This window comes from Sminthopsis crassicaudata, chromosome 3, assembly GCF_048593235.1.
Source record: "Sminthopsis crassicaudata isolate SCR6 chromosome 3, ASM4859323v1, whole genome shotgun sequence".
In the NCBI taxonomy this organism is placed as follows: Eukaryota; Metazoa; Chordata; class Mammalia; order Dasyuromorphia; family Dasyuridae; genus Sminthopsis; species Sminthopsis crassicaudata.
In genome coordinates this window covers 123,789,767-123,809,183 of record NC_133619.1, presented here as the reverse complement: position 1 = coordinate 123,809,183, position 19,417 = coordinate 123,789,767, and the positions used below count along the sequence as shown (strand labels likewise).

General features: G+C 31.6%; 1 protein-coding gene across 15 annotated transcripts in view; it reads left to right on the top strand.

Annotated features, from left to right (window-relative positions):
• RBM26 (RNA binding motif protein 26) overlaps positions 1–19,417 on the top strand; it is a 95,482-nt gene that overhangs the window by 65,118 nt on the left and 10,947 nt on the right. For all 15 annotated transcript variants that reach the window (XR_012487789.1, XR_012487790.1, XR_012487788.1 and 12 more), the window contains 4 exons: positions 1,564–1,668; positions 4,464–4,664; positions 7,380–7,466; positions 18,977–19,090. Coding sequence is in view for 10 of the 15 variants with exons in the window: in XM_074299327.1 (XP_074155428.1) it covers positions 1,564–1,668; positions 4,464–4,664; positions 7,380–7,466; positions 18,977–19,090 (507 nt within the window). In the remaining 5 variants the exon portion in view is untranslated. The remainder of the gene's footprint in view (positions 1–1,563; positions 1,669–4,463; positions 4,665–7,379; positions 7,467–18,976; positions 19,091–19,417) is intronic.

Sequence of the window (19,417 nt, the reverse complement as noted above, 5' to 3'; positions counted from 1 at the left end):
TTTATGATGGAACTTCTGTTCCTAGAATTTTCTGATAGGCTTTTGTTAGGCATTTAAAGAGTTTCAACTTGTCATTTCATTGTGTAGAAACTCCCTCTGCTATTGCTTATAAACACCTCATCTATAACTAGAATCTTAGATAATTGCCTGAGACATTGATAGGTGAAGTGACTTGTTTTTAGTTTTTATAGTTTATTTGTTTCAGAGCCAAGACTTGTATCCAGTTCTTCCCAGCTCCACGAGTGGCTTTTTATTCACCATAACTCTCTGGGGTATTGCTGGTATTACAGAAATTGCTCATAATCCATGCTGGGAAATTGGATTGCTAGTTGCATACTGACATTATGTTATTAAATTGAGGCAGTGGGGTTAAGTTGGGAAGTCCAGTCATTTTAGTTACACACTTCTGACACTTAACCTGTTTTGCTAAGGGATAAATTACCTTACTTGAACCTTAGTTTCCTTTTAATAATACCTGTGTTTGCTACTTTAAAGGGTTAGTGAGGCTCAAATCACATGTATGTACAGTTGCATGTCTTAGACTTGTATGCTGTGGAACTCTACATTTTAAAGAATTCTTGAAAATAAATTTAAAATATGGAAATAGATTTAAATTTGTGGCCAAAGGAAGAAATTAGATTCAAATTTTATGACTAAATGAAATGAAATCCTAAGGACCTGTAACTTTCTCTTTCCTCAGAGTGTGATAATTCCCAGTGTTTCTCAAGTTTCCTATGTTTCCTATGCACCTACTTGGTAGGGACCATTTACAAAATAGTCCCTAATTACAGTTTGGTTGTGGTGATAACATGTTTATAGTTCTCTTACCTTTTAAGACCCTAAATGCCACAGAAACACAGAGAAAAAAAGAGATAAAGGCTGGTGTGAAGGTGGAGTGGAAGTAGAAATCATTGTGGAAGGAGTTGGAAGTATTTGATTTGGATCTTGAGGGAAAGGGCCCCAAAGTGTTTCTTCTTAGTAGTAGTATCTTACCAGTTCAGGAATTCTCAGAAGCCCCCAGGCTACCTGTCAAGAATATATTTACAGCTTGATGAAATTGCTAGTTGCCTACTGACATTATATTGTTGAAATTGAGGCAGTAGGGTTAAGTCGGGAAGTCCATTCATTTTAGTCACACTTCTGATATTTACCTGTTTTGCTGACCATATTTCTCTGGCAGTTTATTGATTTTGTTTCAAATCTTAGTAATTTTTAAAATTTAAATGATACCGAATAAAGTGATTTGTTAACCAATAAGTACTTATTTAGCCTCTCCTATGTGTCTAGGACTCTGCAAGGTGCTTTGGGCAGTATGGGGTAGAATTGGAGAATGCATTCCTTAAATGCAGCAAATAACATATAGAAGAATATAAATTATGTGATGTAAATTACAAGAACTGGAATTTCAAAGCAGAAAATGATCAATGAATGCTGAAATTGGCAGGGAAAGCTTCATGAATGAATTGAGCTGGGTCTTAAAGGGTTAGGTAAGATTTTAACAGATTGGAGGGAATTATAAATTTAAACTAATACCTCAACTGTTTAGTCTTTATGATTTTTCAGATGCAGAAAGAATTATTGGACACAGAACTGGATTTGTATAAGAAGATGCAGGCTGGAGAAGAAGTCACTGAACTTAGGAGAAAATATACAGAACTGCAGCTTGAAGTATGTTTCATTAATATCATAAGATAAAATGATACTTGGACTTGCATTTTTCAAAAATAGTGCTTCTGTGTTTGATAGCAACAATTAACACCTGCCATATATTACAGGTTATGGCATACTCACCACAACCTTCTGGCAGAATCTGTGGGACATTAAAACCCCTGGTTTCCTAGCACTTAGGTTTGTAAGGGTAAAGAAGCATGACTGCACTATCTATGGCCCCAGTTTCTACGTTTTGGGGTCTGGGCTTTGAAGGAGGAAGTTAAAAAAAAAATTGTTGATAGTGTAGGTAGGAGAGAGGAATCAAAACAAAATGCCTTATGCCATTATCTCAGGCCACCTGTATTATTACCATTGTTCTTTACTTGTGTGACAGTAAAATGTGGTCTTTGGAATATTATAGTCCTATTTTTATTAAAAACAAAATGAAGCAAACTCAGATATGCACTAAAGTCTAAGAAAAAAAGTAATTGATTGTACTTATAAAGTTAGACCTTTATAATTTAGCATTTTTAAAAGATAGGCTACCTATTTTTTAATATAGTAAATTATATAATAAAGCGAGTTTTCATAATTAAGTTTTGTTGACATTTTAATATTGTTTTAATATAGTTTTAGGTGATATGTACGTTCTAGCCTTTTTTCATTCTAAATCATCACATATAAATCTTCTCAAATTCCTTTGAACTCTCCTTGTTATTTATTATGGAGCAATAATGTTCCATTTCTTTTATATAATCATAATTTATTCACCTATTATTCAGTTTTTATATATATTTACAACTAGTCCCTAGCCTATGGAGCAGTGTTATTCTATAAGAAAAGCATGGTGCAGTTGACAGGACACTGAATTTGAGGGTGGAAGATTTGTGCTTCATTGGTTTATGACCATAGTCAAGTCACTGAACTTTTTGTGCCTCAGTTTCTTCATTTGTAAAATGAGGGGCTCAGACTTTTCTGGTCTTTTCCTATCATAGTGTCTGGCGTATTATACTTTATAAGTATTTATTGAATTGCAGCTCTAAATCTGTGACTTTTTTTCATGACTACTTTTTATTGTAATGTAAGAGATCAGGATTTAAATTTTTTCTTAATTGGAAATGGGGATTTCACTTTTTTTCTTTTGTAAGTTTATAATTTAGCACACAAAGTCATCCTCACCTTATTTATTGAATTGCACCATTTCTAGTCAATTTTGTATTATTTGAAATGTAGTAAGCTGTATATAGTGAAAGTTTTGCCTATAGGTGGTGCTGTGGATGTGTACAAAAACAAAATGCGTAATTTCCTTTTCATTTGACTACTTTTTTATTACTTAAAAAGTTATTAATTTTATCAGCATCGCATTGAGATTTCTGGAGTTCTTATGTTGATTTTTTTAAATTAAATATTTGGAAATGGGGTAAGAAAAATAAGCCTCATTAATGGTGGTTCAGTGATAATTGATAATTGCTACATAGTTTGGAGATTTTGTTTTATCGGTAGAAAAATATTGGGATTCCATTCTTGAACATTTGCACTAATATATTAGGATTTTGAAAAGAAAGAAATAAGACAAATTTCATGGAAAGATGGAAAGGTTGAATGTCGATGTTTTTAATAGTGTTATACTGGTTTTTTATAGCTTAAAAGATGGATTTAAAGTTTTAATTTGCAATGAATAAAGTATTTTAATTGTTATTCTTTAGAATAGTACTCCTACATGCAAACTTGCTTTTCGCTTGTGTTGTGCCTAAAATTTAAATTGAAGTTAATACTAACTCATCTTCAGTGAAATATATAGATTTTAGTTGATTTTAATTTTAAAATTAAAATTTTTCTAAAATCTCAGATTTGTAAATTAATGGTACAGATATAAAAATTCCTGCCTTGATGGCTACTCTCATTCAAATTTGTCATTTGTTTTCTTTAATACTGGGGGAAAATATTCTAGTACTGTTGTTATTTTTGTGGTGGCTTTTGTTGTGGTTGTTGTTGTTTGTTTTGTTTTAATTAAAAATTAGAATGATCTGGGTGGCCTCTGATATATTCTGGCTTTTGATTGTGAGTAAGCCTATCAGCAGCCTAGGGTCCAGGGCCAGACTGTCAAATCCTACTCACAACTCCTTTTTTGTATGGCCTATAAGGCCATACACTGTAAAAGCAATTTTTACATTTTAAAACACAATAAAACTTCATGTAAAAATTGTAAGCCATTCTTAGGTCCAGGCCATTGTAGTTGCTAATCTGTGTTGATGAGATGAATTTCCTTTTCAAGAGTTCCTTATTTGGATGACATTTAAGTATCTGAGATTAGAGAACATATTCAATAATTTCAGACTTTAACAGTTTCATTCTTTAGGCAAAGGAAGCAAATGAGTTTAAGAATTTCCCTTTAAAATTTGAAAACTTTAGTTCCAGCTTAGGTGATCGTTAGTATATGTCAAGTGTTCTGATAGAAACAAAAGAAATTTCAAGTTTTCCTATCAAAATATAATTAAAAAAAAAACATTAGTTTATTATGAAGCAACTAAATGGCTGAACTAGGAGTTATTAGGAAGACCTAAATTTAAATGTTGGACATTTAATTATGTGACTCTGGACAAGTTACTTAATCTCTGTATATTCCAGTTTTCTCATCTTTACCATAATGCCAAATTTCAAGGTTGTTATGAAGATAAAAGGAGATATTTGTAAAGTACTTTGTGAGTCTTTAATGCACTATAAATGCTAGCAATGATGATAATGTTGATGTCAAGTGATGGGTGTATTGCTTAAATGTAAATAAATGGCATGCATTTTAAAATCTGTTTTAGGCTGCAAAAAGAGGGATTCTTTCATCTGGTCGAGGGAGAGGAATTCATTCAAGAGGTCGAGGTACAACTCGGGGCAGAGGAAGGGGTCGTGGTCGAGGGAGAGGTGTTCCTGGTCATGCTGTGGTAGACCATCGCCCAAGAGCATTAGAGATCTCTGCATTTACTGAGAGTGATAGAGAAGATCTCCTCCCTCATTTTGCGGTAATAATTTTGATGACTATTTTATCTAAGAACATATATTGGGGGGAATTAAATTACATGTGTCATAGCTAATTTATTGGTGGTTAAAGAAAATAATTGCTTCTCTTGCTTTTGAAGTAGAATATGTGTTTTGCTTTTCGGGATATAGACTAGTTCTCTGTACATTGCTTCTGACAGCCTTTTTCTTTTCTTCTTCCCCTTTCTCCCCTTCTTTCCTTTTCTTCCCTTCCCTCCCTTCCTTCCTTCCTTTTTCCTCTCCTCTCATTTCCTCCCCTCTCCTCTTCCTTTCTCTCAGAATAAAGCCTTGTCACCAACTACTGAATTTATCAGGTTTTTTAATTTTTATGATTTAAGAATTCACTTTTCTCTCCTTTTATGAAACTGTTAATATATATTAATAGATTGCTTTTAATGGTGATATTTTACAGTACCATAAAAAATGACTTAATATTTAAATACTTAAAAAACATTACACAGTATTCAAAATAGTTTAGTCCCAACATTTTATTAAAAACAGAAGGAATAGATTTTGATGCTGTTGAGTTAAGGTTGTCCTAAAAATTGGAAAGGAATTGTAGTCAAACATATCTGAATTTAAAATTTCTTCTACAACATAACTGAGTGGCTATCTATCTATTGCTAAATTCGGAGGGCACCCTATTACTTCCCAAGATACCCTCTTCTATTTTTGATTAGCTAAGTTTATCAAGAAATTTTTCTAAGTATTATTTCACCATAAGTTTTCCCTTTGTCACTTTTATGTAACCTTTGCTCTTTGTTTTGCCCTTGGGAATTAACATCAGCCTCTTAAATAGTCCTTTAGGCTTAAATAGTCAAACTTCCTTCAACTGAACTTCATATGTCATGAACTCTAAAACTCTTCACTATTTTGGCTGTTCTCTTAAAGTTAATTTCTTTTCTAAAAAGTGATGTTTTAGGGCAGACGGACAGAGTACTCCACATGTCATTTGGATGAGATAGAATACATCACAATCCTGGACACTATCTCAGTATATCCTGAGATTTGCATTAGCCACAATTTTGGCCCATATCAGGTTTACACTGGAATATTTCTAGGTCTTGAATTGCTTGCTTGCCATGTTAGTGCCAACTTATATTTGTGAAACTGTTATTTTGGATTCTCAGTATGAGTATCAGAAGTCTAGAGCTAAAATGGACTTCAGAGGCCCTGTGGTTCAATCTCCCCAAAAATAATTGTTAAGAGTATTTTCACATATATGGGATCATTTGACTACTTAGGTTATTTGTCTTTAATGGTAGGGTCTTTGGGTCTATGGATAGAACTTGGACTAATTTACAGCTCTTCATGCTCCTGTCTTCTGAAACTCCTTAAGTATTGAATATTTCTCTTTTTTGGTGGCATCTCTCTTTCCATACCTCACCATTGGAATTAATCAATTTTGTGTCTTTAGTATTTCCTTCTTCAAAGTTTCTAATCTCTTCTGTAAAATTTTAGATTTTTTTTTTTTTTTTTTTTTTTTTTTGATTCTCTATATTTTCTCTGGAACCATGTACTCCCAGCAGATGGGAAGGAATACATGTCAGAGTGTAAGAATTAGATGGCTCAGTAGGTAGAACATTTGGTTTTAGAGTTAGGAAGACCTGAGTTCATATCTGGCCAATATATCGATACTTTCCATTTGCATAACCTCCAGCCTTTGCCTAGGAGTCAGGTTGGTGGATCTTTGGAGCCAGGGGCCTAAAGTCAGAAAGATCTGAGTTCAAAGATATTTATTAACTCTGTGAACCTGGCAAGTCACTTATCTCTACTTGCCTTAATCCCTTGGAGAAGATGATGACACATCACTGTGATCCTTGGGGTCACAGAGATTCAGTCACATTGAATACCACAACCAGAATGTCAAGACTGCCTATCTTTTCACTGTGCCATCCTTTTATTTTTCATTGTTTGCAAACAAACATTTGTTTTTAGAAATAAATGTATTCAGAATAGCAAATAATTGTTTACATGGGTTATCATTTTATACTCAGATCACTTAAAATAATCTTGATGGTGGCTTTTTTCAAAAATGAATTTTTTTTACCTTTGCTATTAGCAATAATAAGTTTTAGGAGAAAAAAGATACCTGTCATCCTAATTTTAATTTAATTTTAAAAATTGAATTTATTATTATAGCATATTATAGTATTATAAGACTGAAAAGCAGTTAATGTTTTTATCTGCCAAACAGTGGACAATGAATTAAATCATTTATGTTGATATGAAATTTATGTTTATTGAAATATGGGCTGTGTCCTTAAACTGAAAATGCTATGCTTTAAACAGAAATGTTGCATACATAAATGTATTTTTGGTCTGGACTTATGATTAGTATATTCTTACACAAAATTTCCTCTACTATTGCAATTCAGCAATTTGATTTGCAACTTTATAGTCTTTGGTGTATTAGTGCTGGGACTTGATGAGAATTTAGGTTCTGACTTTAAGGCTGGTACTAGGTCCAACATTATACTGTTTATTTTCCACACACGGTATACCCTGCATATGTGCATGCGCACACATGTACTCATTATGTACAAATAAAATTTTGCAAGAATACTGATATTGATATGTTATTATTATTCTTATAATTTATTGTAGTATGGATTTATTTGTATGATCTTATGTTTTTAATAATGTTTGATATTTTATATTGCATAGCATTTAAATAGAGAATTTTTTTTTTTTTAAAGCAATATGGTGAAATTGAAGATTGCCAGATTGATGACTCCTCTCTTCATGCGGTAATTACATTCAAGACAAGAGCAGAAGCAGAAGCAGTAAGTCCAACAATACTTTTAACTGTTTGAAAAATCCATTTTGAAAGTATTACTGGTATCTTATTTTTTAGTACTGCCATAATTTTCCTAATAATTAAGTTATTTTTTCTGTCTTGTGCTAGTTTCTACCTTTGTAACAAAGAAAAACAGTTGAACAAAACAGACAGCAATTTTATCTGAGACCATATGGAGCATTTCCATAAAAGTTCATTGCTTTTCTTTCCAAGAAGGTTGAAGTATGTTTTGTCCTCTGCTTTCTTGGACTATAATTGGTCATTGCATTGAATCTGAAATCAGCTACCTTGCAGTTTTGTTTTTTCCATATTTACATTGCGTACTTTTGTTGTTGAAACCAGAGTTTCTTAACATAGAGTCTGTGAACTTAAGTTTAAGGGGGGAAAAATTTAGGGGCGGCTAAGTGGTACAGTGGATTGAGCACTGACCTTGGAGTCAAGAGTTCAAATTCATCTCAGATAATGTGATACTTACTATCTGTGTTACTCTGAGCAAGTCCCTTAACCTCAATTGCCTCAACAACAACAAAATCAAACATTTTGATGTTTATGTTTCAATATAATTTTTTCCCCTTCATAATCTTGCATATTTTATCTTTTTTTGCTGGGAGGAGGGGGGGGAGCAACTAAAACATTATTTTGAGAAGTGCGTAGGCTTTACCAGACTGCCACAGTGAGATTTGTGACAGGAAAAAACTGGACTGGACTGAATTCTTCTCTTGGTTCTGCTTTTTTGATCTCTACTTAGATCATGTGAACCCTCCCCAATTTTTTCTGAATTTGTCATATTTATCATTTGTATCAGTATACTTATCCCGTCATTGTTCAGCCATTCTTCAGGTGACAAACCAAATTTCCTTTTTTTCCCCCCCTTTTACTTCCACAAAATGTATGCTTCTTATGAATATTTTGGTACATATATGACCTTTCAATCATTGACTTCCAATAAGGTATCCATGCTTAATAGTAAGATTTCTGGGAACAAAACATTAATAAATAATTACTCTTTTTGCATATTTCCCATTAGTTTTCTAGAACAATTGAACCAGTTCACACCTCTAATAACCCTTTATTAGTCTGTATATCTTGGTATAGTTTCTATAAAAGACTTAATTCTTGTCATTTTTGTCAATTTAATAGGTGTGATATTAATCTTCAGTTATTTCCATTTGATTTTTATTAGTAAATTATTTGGAGCATTTAAAAATTTTATTGTTTGTATTTCTTTTGAAAAGTGTTCTGTGCTTTGACTACCTACCTTTTGGAGAATGTCTCTTCATCTAATATATTTTCATCAATCCCCTGGATTTGTGATTTTGTTAAATTTAATGTAATTATTTAAAATGGAAACTAAAGAAAATCTGTAGTTCATACAATTAATTGGTTGAAAATTCATATTTAAGAGGCTCTGGGAAAAACTTTTTTTTACCATGGATAAAACATTGTTGACAGCTTAGTAAATATCTACTTTTTTTTATAGGTAACATAAAGTGCATAAAAACAACAAAATATTATCATTAAACAATTATTATTCCTGACACATGACATTTTAAAGTTTGTAAAATGCTTTATATACAATATTGATTTTGATTCTTGCAACAACTTTGTGATATTGGAACAATTATCTCCATTTTATAGACAAGAAAATTGAGGCTGAGAGAGGTTAAGTAATTTGCTGAAAGTCACATAGACAGTAAATGACCAAAGCAGGATTTATAGAAACTTAGGTTTAAAAGTTGTAAGAGACCTCAGAGGTCATAAGTCCCATTTCACCATTTTATAGATGGAGAAATTGAGGACCAAGAAGAGGACCTGGTCAGATGACACATCAAGATTTGATTCTTGATGGATATATGAAAGAGTTCCTCCAGACTTTTAGAATTAGCCTAGTTGCCAGAATATGAAGCCACTGAAATGAAGGGAAGCTATCTGGTGTTCTAGTTGTAATCTTGATCCTTTGGCCCAGATTTAGAGAGTTCTGTAGACTTATAGGATTTTCATGGGCTTATTTTATATCTCACTACTTCGTTGAAGCTATTTTATGCCTCTCTTTGTGGATTCTCTGGGATTTTGCAACCAAACCATCATGTATATAAAGTTAGAAGTAGTTTATTTCTTCTTGGCCTATGCCTATGTGTATGTCTTTGATTCTTTATCTCTTGCTATTAAGATTCTTTATCTTTTGCTATTACTAGCATTGCTAAAATTCTATCACATAATTGAAGAGTGAAACTGCTTTGCTTTTTTCATTTTGATGATAAAAGTTTTTGGTTTTTTACTATTGCATAAAATACTAGCTTTTGGTTAAGGATCTCCTTTCTTTTAAAAATCATTTTAATGTATTTTTTTTCCTTTCTAGACTCTATAGAGGGTTTTGTGTTTTGTTTTTGTTTTTTATTAAAACACAAATGAATATTGCATTTCAACAAAAGATTTTAAAAATTAAGATGATATGTCTTTGGATATTTTCTCCTTTGAATATGCTTAATTATTATGTCTATTGGAAAGTAACAATAATTTAGGTAATAGTTTTAAAAGTTGCTTTAGTGCACTTTTTATTTTCCCCTAAAGATCTTATATTTATATTAAAGTCAAATTTTCTCTCAGATTGATTAAAATTTCAGTCTATGTTCATTGCATTGTCCTTTTAGTGTGCTCTGTCTTATTAAACTTTTATTTACAGGCCTTCCTTAAGAGTTTTAGTAGAATGTAGAACAGTCACAACTTAGTTCCTTTTTGCTGTCATGCTTTCAAAATAAAGCCAGTTAGTTTATCTATTCATTATATTATAAAATTGACTAAGAAAATGCAAGTGTATTCTTTGTCTACTTTTATTTTGAATGTCTAATGAGCAAAAGATGGAAGTTTGAGCAGTTCTGCTCTGATCTCACAGCATAGTAGAATAGAAAAGAGGAGGAAAATATAAAAGAACAACATTTAACTGTTGTAGGAAGAAGCATTTTGGAAATGAGTAATAAAAATATTTGTCTGTTTTTCTTATTTTGGATAGAAGTGAAATATAGATTACTGACTTTGAACTTTGCTAGTACCTTACCTTTTGTCACTCTTCTTCCACACTGTCCCTATTTGTGCATAATATAGGCAAGTTTGTATTAAAATCATGACCATTTTCAGAACATAGCTATATATTTGTAAATACACATATGTCCTCCGTGTAAAAACATTGAATCCTAGATAAAATAGAATTTTAGTGGCTGTTGAAATTTGTCTAATGGATTTCTCCAGTATATTATTATTTGATAGTATTTAGTATCATGAAAATAAAATTGCTCTGACTCAATTTGATTAACATTTTATATTATAGGATAAGTTTTAGTGATAATCATGAATTATTTATAAGTATAGAAATCTTTTAATTGTCTTATTTCTATTATACTCTTTATTTTTCACAGATTATTTTAAGAGATCCAAATTTTATAAGATATAATTTTTTTCTTTTATTATAACATTCTTTTATAAGTCATATAAGAAATAGAATATTGTTTTGATTTTGTATTAACTTTACCCATTTCTGTCAATGCTAAATCTAGTGAGGAATGAGTTGGTGATATAGTTTTGAGGCAGCGTTGCATGGAGAAAGTATAGCCTTTGGTGACTCCTTGGGGCATAGTGAGGTTAGTAAGGAAGATGAGGTAATAAACCCATACTAATATCATTTGCATTTTTCTCTTCACTTGCATGGTGTAGTTTCATTTTAAGAAGTAAAACAGGGTGTGGCGATGTGTTGCATTCATTGTACAAAAGGTTAAAATAGTGTTCTATTCCTGTGCTAGGTTAGACCTTAATAAAAATTTTTAAAATGGGTTGGTCCACCTACTTTGAGTCCAGAATTAAACTACTATATCTTGAAATTTTATAATAGTCTTTATCCTTCATATAAACTTGTAACATCATAACTTCATGTGTTATATACTTATTATATGTTTATCCTATTCTCCCTCTCTCCTCTCCCCTCCCCCTACTGATTTTAGACTACTTGATAGTAACTAAATATATCCCTTCATCATCTAGAAAAGTCCTTTCTAGACATTGAGTCTAAATGTTAATTGAATTTTACCAACATCTTGTCTCTTAATTTGGGAGTTTGCTTGTATAGTTTATGTAGTATTCTATTAACTTACTATAATATTGCTCTTTTCCTAGTTGTTAGGTTTATGGAGTTTTATAAAATTTTCATTATGCACCAAACTAATATAACATATATAGGATTAGTAAAAAAGGACCAGGGTTAGCATAGAAGGAGAATTCTTAAACATTGAAAATCATATATAGGTGCAAGAAAAGTGACAATTGCAGACAAATGCAAATTAAAAAATATTCCCACTTGAAATTTAAGGAAGGATTTCATTTAAGTCACTTGGAAAAATGGGGCAGAAATGAGCATGAAAAAACTTTTTTTTTTTAATTTTTAAAAGTTTTTTAAAGATAACTTTAATATACATTTATTTTTAAAACTGGAGTTCCAGATTCTTTCCTCCCTCCCAACCCCCACTAAGAGAAGTTATACAGAACATTTCTATAAGTCATATTGTAAAATAAAACATAGTTTTTTCTTCTACCTCAAAAAAAAACCTTAAGAAAAATAAAGGGTTTTTTTGTTTTTTTTTTTTAAAGTATGCTCCAATCTGTATTCATTCACAGTGAGTATTATATCTGGGTATGGACAACATTTTTTTGTCATAAGTCTTTTAGAATAGTTTTGGATCACTGTATGGCTGAGAATAGCAGTCATTCATAGCACGTCATCCCACAACGTTGCTACACAGTACTTTTTTTTTTTTTTTTTTTTTTGCATGAGCTCATGGAGGACCTGAAGTTTTTCTGAGAGTATTTTGCTCATTATTTCTTATAAAATAATAGAATTTCATCATTGTCAGATACCACAATTTAATTAGGTATAAAAGTTTAGATTCTTTTTTCACCCATGAAGACATAATCATGTTTTAAAGGACAATAGAAAAATTATTAATTTATTAATTAAATTTGTTAATGCTATACCTGTAAGGACAACAACTCTAGATGACTGGTTTTATTCCATTATTTTTATATTGAATAGTTTTTAAAGATCTAAGGCAGAAATTTAAGTAGTTGAAATTTTAAAGCCCTTTATAGCTTGAACCCTTCCTTACTTTTTAGTCTATTGGTTTTCATCCATGCTTAGAATTATGTTCTTCCCTAATTTATCTCTTGTCTTCCTTCAAATCTTATCTAAAATCTTCCTTTCTATAAGAGGGGTACCCCCGTCTCCCATACTGCTAGTTTAATAGTACCTTCCCTCTGTGAGTATCTTCAATGTATCTTGTCAGTGCATGGTTTTTGCATGTTGTCTCCCCCATTAGGATGTCAATTTCTTGAGATTAGGAATTGTTTTTGCTTTTCTTACTATTAAGAAAACATTGCACTGGACTTACTCCATGGTTGATACTTAATAAATCCTTATTTACTTTGACTTGATCTAGTTGACTGAAAATTGGTGTTGTACCTAAGGATATTTCCATATTAGAAGATATTGAAGTACTTAGTATAACTTGTTAAATAGTACAATTCATCTATTTATTTATTTAGTTAGTTAGTTTTTGAGGGTGGGGTTAAGTGACTTGCCCAGGGTCACACAGCTGGGAAGTATTAAGTGTGTGAGACCAGATTTGAATTCGGGTCCTCCTGAATTCAAGGCTGGTGCTCTATCCACTGTGCCACCTAGCTGCCCCTTCTTTCATTCATTCATTCATTCATTCATTCATTCATTTATCTATCTATTTATTCATTCATTCATTCATTCATCTATTCATTTATTTATTTATTTATTTATTCATTCATTCATTCATTCATTTATTTATCTATCTATTTATTTATTTATTTTTTGTATTTTTTTGTATTTTTTTTTTTTTTTTTTTTTGATGTTAAATAGTATAATTGCTGAATCTGTGATGTCTTTGGTATCAGAAACTCGTAGATTATAAAATTTCTTCTTTCATTTATAGCTTGGTACCTTTTCTTGATTAAATGAAAAATTGACCTGTTCAGAGTCATACTGCCAATATGCATTATAGTCTGAACTCAGGTCAGCATGACTCTTGGCAAAGCCAGCTTTTCCTGCTGCACTATGCTGCCTCATGTTTATTACTTAAAATGTCTTTAAAAATTAAATCAAAACAATAGCTTTTCTATATTGTCCTTTTTATCATTCCTTATGCCTCAAAGTGCCCTTTTCACCTTGGGAGATTATTAAAGGCATGGCTTTAGAGTTGCCCACCCAGGCAGGAAATTTTTAAACTTTTCTGGCAGTTTGGTCATTGATTTATGTAATCAGATCTTTAGCTTGCTGTATGTCAAATCAAGTCTCCATTCAGCCTCAGAGTTCTCAGGCTTTTCTTTAGCTAGTGTGATAATCTCTTCCTTAAGAAGAAAAATCACTTTCTTCTTGTCCTTCTGACCTATCTCCTGAAACCTGTGCCTCTAATTGTTGATTAGGGTATAAATCCTGGGGTCTAGTAATGTTGCCTATATAGCAGAACCTCTATCCTTTACCTTTTGGAGAAAATCATTCCTTTTTTTAAAAAAGTCTTAATTCTGACCTTTTCTGAAAGCTATGCCCAGATCTCTGCATTTGGGATGCCTTGCCTGTGGCATGTGATTTGTGTTTTCCATTTACCACCGTCCACCCCACCCCAATTATAACAATATGACAAATTTGTTTTAAACTTGTTCTTTTGGGTCATTCATATTTTTCAGTCAACAGACCCCATAAGAAAAAATTTATATTTAGTTTTAATTCATAATCAGAACATTGTTTGAAAGTTTTAGATTTAGTTTAGTTTTTAGATTTAGTTTTAATTCATACTTAGACTATTAGATTTGTATTTAAAAGACTTGGGTTTGATACTAGCTCTACCAAGATTGTAAAACTTTAGAAAAAGTCTCTTAATTCCTCTCAACTTCAGTTTCTTCATCTGTAAAATGGGGCTTACTATTTAACTTCTGTAAGAAATTCTTGAATAATAAGGTCCTTTTATAATATTTCATTATCTGAATACCTTTTGTGATAAAATACATTAAACTCCTACAAAATTTCATCCTCATCTGGACTTAACTTTTATTTGGAAGTTGGTGACAAAATGCTCATGTTTAGCCCAGATTCATAGCAGTTGGTTTCTTTTTATATATATATATATATATATATATATATATATATATATATATATATTTTATAATATTATCCCTTGTATTCATTTTTCCAAATTACCCCCCCTCCCTCTATTCCCTCCCCCCGACGACAGGCAATACCATACATTTTACATGTGTTACAATATAGTCTAGGTACAATACATGTGTGTGAATATCATTTTCTTGTATAGCAGTTGGTTTCTAAGAGACTTGATAGGAATGTGTGGAACAAAATGCAACTCTTAGATATATATGATGCCTTGGGATTTTGAACAAAAGAGTAGGGTTTTTTTTGTTTTTGTTTTGTTTCTTTTGTTTTGGAGGGAAGAAGAAGGGACTTAATGAGACCTTAGAAGTTGGGATTTAAGAAATGAGATGAAATCTGTTATAGAATCAGACCAGGCCTGGGACTCTGAAGACCTTGGCTTTAGTTGTTGTTTTACCTTGCTAGTTAATAAGTTTTGTGTAATCTTGGCTAAGAGACCTCATATATCTCTATACCTTGGTTTCTTTATATTTAAAATGAGGTAGCTGGACTTGATTTCTATTCTACTTGAATCACAATAAAATTTGCAGCATAGTTCTTGCATTTTGTAGAGATAACTATTATATCTAGAGAAGATCAAGTTAATGTAGATGTTTCGAGTTTGTGTTCCTACTCAGTTCCTAGATTGGTGAAACAGAACAAAGCTTTTAAAATGTAAAATAAGAATAAGTAAGATCTAAGTGAGGATTTGAAGTTCATTTTTCTAGTGTATGAAATCTAAACATGGACTTGGTGACATATTTCCTTGCAGTAGTTGAGAGGTGTTTTTTTTAACCCCCCTTTTATTGATAGTCATGCTTTTGATAATTCACAGTTCTTGAGTAAGTGAAATACAAATAAGATTTGATTTGTTAGATGTTTTCAGAACATCTGTGGTGGGTTTTTATTGATTATCTCTACTCATATATCATCTGGAATATTAGAGGTGCTGGTTGTCCCAAAGTAGTTGAATTAAATATTAGTATTTTTTTAAAAGTAGCACCTTATTAATTAATTAATTAATTAATTTATTGTTAATGGTTAGAGTAAATAGAGACCAGAATATCTGAATTTGCCTCCAGAATCCTTAATATTAGAAGAGAGGAAAGCCCCAGAAGAAAAATTCAGGATTTAGGTCTGAAGGGGGCAAGAAGAAAGCAGTAAGAGCCACTGCTAGAGGTGGAAACAATTACAAATAGAATATTTTGTTGGGAAATGACCTTAAATCCCTCATCATGTAGATAAGGAAACTGAGGCTTCTAGAAGTTCTGGTTTATCTTTGAAATTGAACAGTTAAAGTAAGTGATTAAGTTATGTAACTTCAAGTCCAGTGCAGTGTATTTTCCCTCTCCCATGCTACTGCTTTATCATGTCTCTAGAATTTCCTACTATTTTCTGTTTGGATGCTGTTATAAAAACAGAAATGTTGATGTGATGAAAGAAACAAAATTAAACCCAATTTATTCTGTTAAGTGAGTTAGGAACAAACTAATACTTGCATTGTTATCACTGCCTTAACCTACTCCATTAACAAACACTTTGAAATTTCATTGGGGGCAGGGAGGAAGAGGGAAGTTTCTTATATTTCTACTTAAGCTTTATTTTAAAGTAATATCAAATTTCTTGTGGACTTTTACAGTTGTCTGCTATGTTAAATTTTGGGGAGATACTTTTTCTTTATAGATTGATGATGTTAAGAATCATTAGAGAAAAGCCTAACTTTGTATATTAAGTATTTATCAAAATGTTGATACCCTGATTGAACTTCAGTAGAAGTATCTTGGATATTAGATTCAAGTGGGAGAATCTCAGAAGTATTGGTTTTTAGAACTTTCTAGCTAGTGTTGGAACAATAAAACTTTTATGTAAAATGCTTTGCAGTATACATTTTGTTGCATGATACTAATTTATATGAATATATAATTTAGCATAAGTTTTGGATCAGATTCAAACTAATTGAAAGGTTATTTCATAATTTTTATGTATCTTTATGCTTTAAAACCCAAGTCACAACAATGATAGCAAAGTCAGTTTTGTGGAGTTTAAAAAACATTTAGGTATACTTTTATAACTGAGAGGCAATGTGGTTTGTTGAATCAGGACAAGATCTGAATCTTGCTTGCAGCACTGACATGTTGTGTGACTAAGGGCTAATCACATAAATTCTGAGCCTCAGTTTCTTAATTCATAAAATCGATATTTTAATACTTGTTTTACTGAGATAATGGTGAGAAAAGAACTTGGAAAACTACAAAGTATTATGTAAGTGTTTTAGTAAATGTAAGTAGAAAAATGTAATTGCATATAGTAAGAATTTTTATGAGAGTTTATTTTGTAGAAAGTTTCAGTAACCTTTTTAGCTTTTCCAGTGGGGAAGAAAGGCTTGTTTTATGAGAGTTTATGTTTTAGCTTGGAAATAAGGTAAGATCTTTTACCATAAAAATGTTGCATTTTCATGTAGTAGTCATTGTTTGAAAAGATTACAAGTTGTTCTTGAACCTAAATGTCATGTATAAGTACATTTTAAAAATTCCAGTTGTGTGACATTGTGATGAGACCCTGGACTAAAAAGTCCAGAGCTGCATTTTAATAGGCTTGGAATCTTTTACATTTATCATAAATTTATATGTACAGATTTAAAATTTATACCTGGGGATTTTAATATCACACAACTCATGTGCAGATGTCATTGAACATGTAATTGTTTCTACATTTCACATTATGCTGTAGTTTGAGATTGTACTATAAATCTTTTGTGACTGTGATGGTTATTTCGGTATGTTGCTAACACTGATTTATGCTAGTTCATGTTACTTTAATTTGAACATACTATTTCCAAAGCAGCCACTTAATACAGCTGGTAGTTAGAAAGGCATGAATATCCCATAAGTTAAAATTTTTACATTTTCAATTACAAAGACTTTACAGAATATGGAACATTTTCCAGAATAGTTTATAACAGCAAAGTTAAATTTTTTTCAACATTGAAATATTTTGTATTTGTGGAATTTGAAGATTCTCTTTTTCAAAAGAATAGTATTGTGTTAAGAATATTATAGCCCAGTTTAATGTTTGATGTCAGATACAGCCATTTGCTATTACACATTAATGGATACTCTGAAAAATAAGGTCACCTTCCTATGGCATGATTGTGAATAGTAAGTTTCCTTATCTGTCTTATTATTATCACCTTTCTACCTACCCAACTACCTATCACCCAATCAATATCTATTCCTAATCTCCCTTAAGTTTCATTCTGACATCAGCAGCTACCTTTTGGATATTTTGATTGGATATCTTATAAGGATCTCAAATTTAATGTATCTAAAATAATTCATCTTTTCCCCTTAAATCTATTCCTCATACAGCTTTCCCTGTTATTATCAACAGCAATACTATCTGTCCAGTCACTAAGGTTTACAATTCAGTTATCTTTGACTTCTATCTCATCTCACACATCTAATTGCTTGATTTTTGTCCATATTCTATCCCTTGTTTCTCTTGTATCTTTGCATACAGGCTCTATCGTAATTCAGCTCTTAGCAATTCTTTCTTAGTAATACTTAATAATTCATATCTCTTAAATATTGAAATAATCTCCTTTAATATATCTTCTTGTCAGTCTTTTCTCTAATCTAGAATAATATTCCTGAAGTTGCAATCTGACTATGATATTCTTCTAATTTAGTAAAATACCAGAACTCTTAGTGATCTCGGGTACATATTGGATAAAATATGAACTCTTCTTTTTTACATTTAAAGCTCTTTGTAGCCTATCTCCTACCTTTACTGCTCTTGATTATTGTGGTGTTCCTCCTAGAAGACATTTCAAATTCCTTATTTCTATGTCTTTACTTGGTTCATCATCTTTGTATCTTAGATTCCCATTTCTTTTGTGCCCATCTATTATCCTCCCACTTGAGACCTTTAGTAGCCTCCAAATATAAATGATCTTATATAGATTTTTATAGGTTTACATAGTCTCCCCTGAAAGAACTTAAGCTCCTTGAGTGCAGGAAACAGCTTCATTTTTGTCTTCATGCTTGATACATAGTAGGCACTTATGTGTTTTGATTGATTTAAAAAATGGAACGGCACCAGAAAGGATCATAGATATTTTCTAGCTTAACCCCTTGGCTTAGAGAGGTGAATCCACTTTAAAAATTCAGAAAAACTAAACCAAATACTAATACTGCAATTTAGTTACATTATTTTAAGTACTGTAATTGTCAGAAGAATTAAAGTCTTTCTCAGAGGTATTAAACTAACATTTTTACTCTTTTTAGGCTGCAATTCATGGATCTCGTTTCAAAGGGCAAGATCTTAAACTGGCCTGGAATAAACCTGTAATTAACATGTCAGCTATTGAAGCAGAAGAAGTTGAGCCTGATGAGGAGGAAGTAGGTCATTTTTGTCCTTGTGTGGGTGGGGAGGGGTCTAGGAAGTGTTATAGATTGTCAGCTTCAGAAATTAATCCTGAGCCCTGTGATGGACCTAAGCAGTGATAGTAATGATACTTAAAAACAATGAAGCCAAAAACCATGGCTCTAGTCTTCTCCAGGAACTATTTACTATTATATGAAAATGTTTGTAACTTAGTACTTATGGTGGTAAATGCTTGATGGTTTACATGGTGCTTCCTGACCACTACCCTGTGATTAGAGAGAATAAATTCTATTATGCCCATTTAGAAGATGAGGAAACTGAGGCCCAAAGAGATGATATTA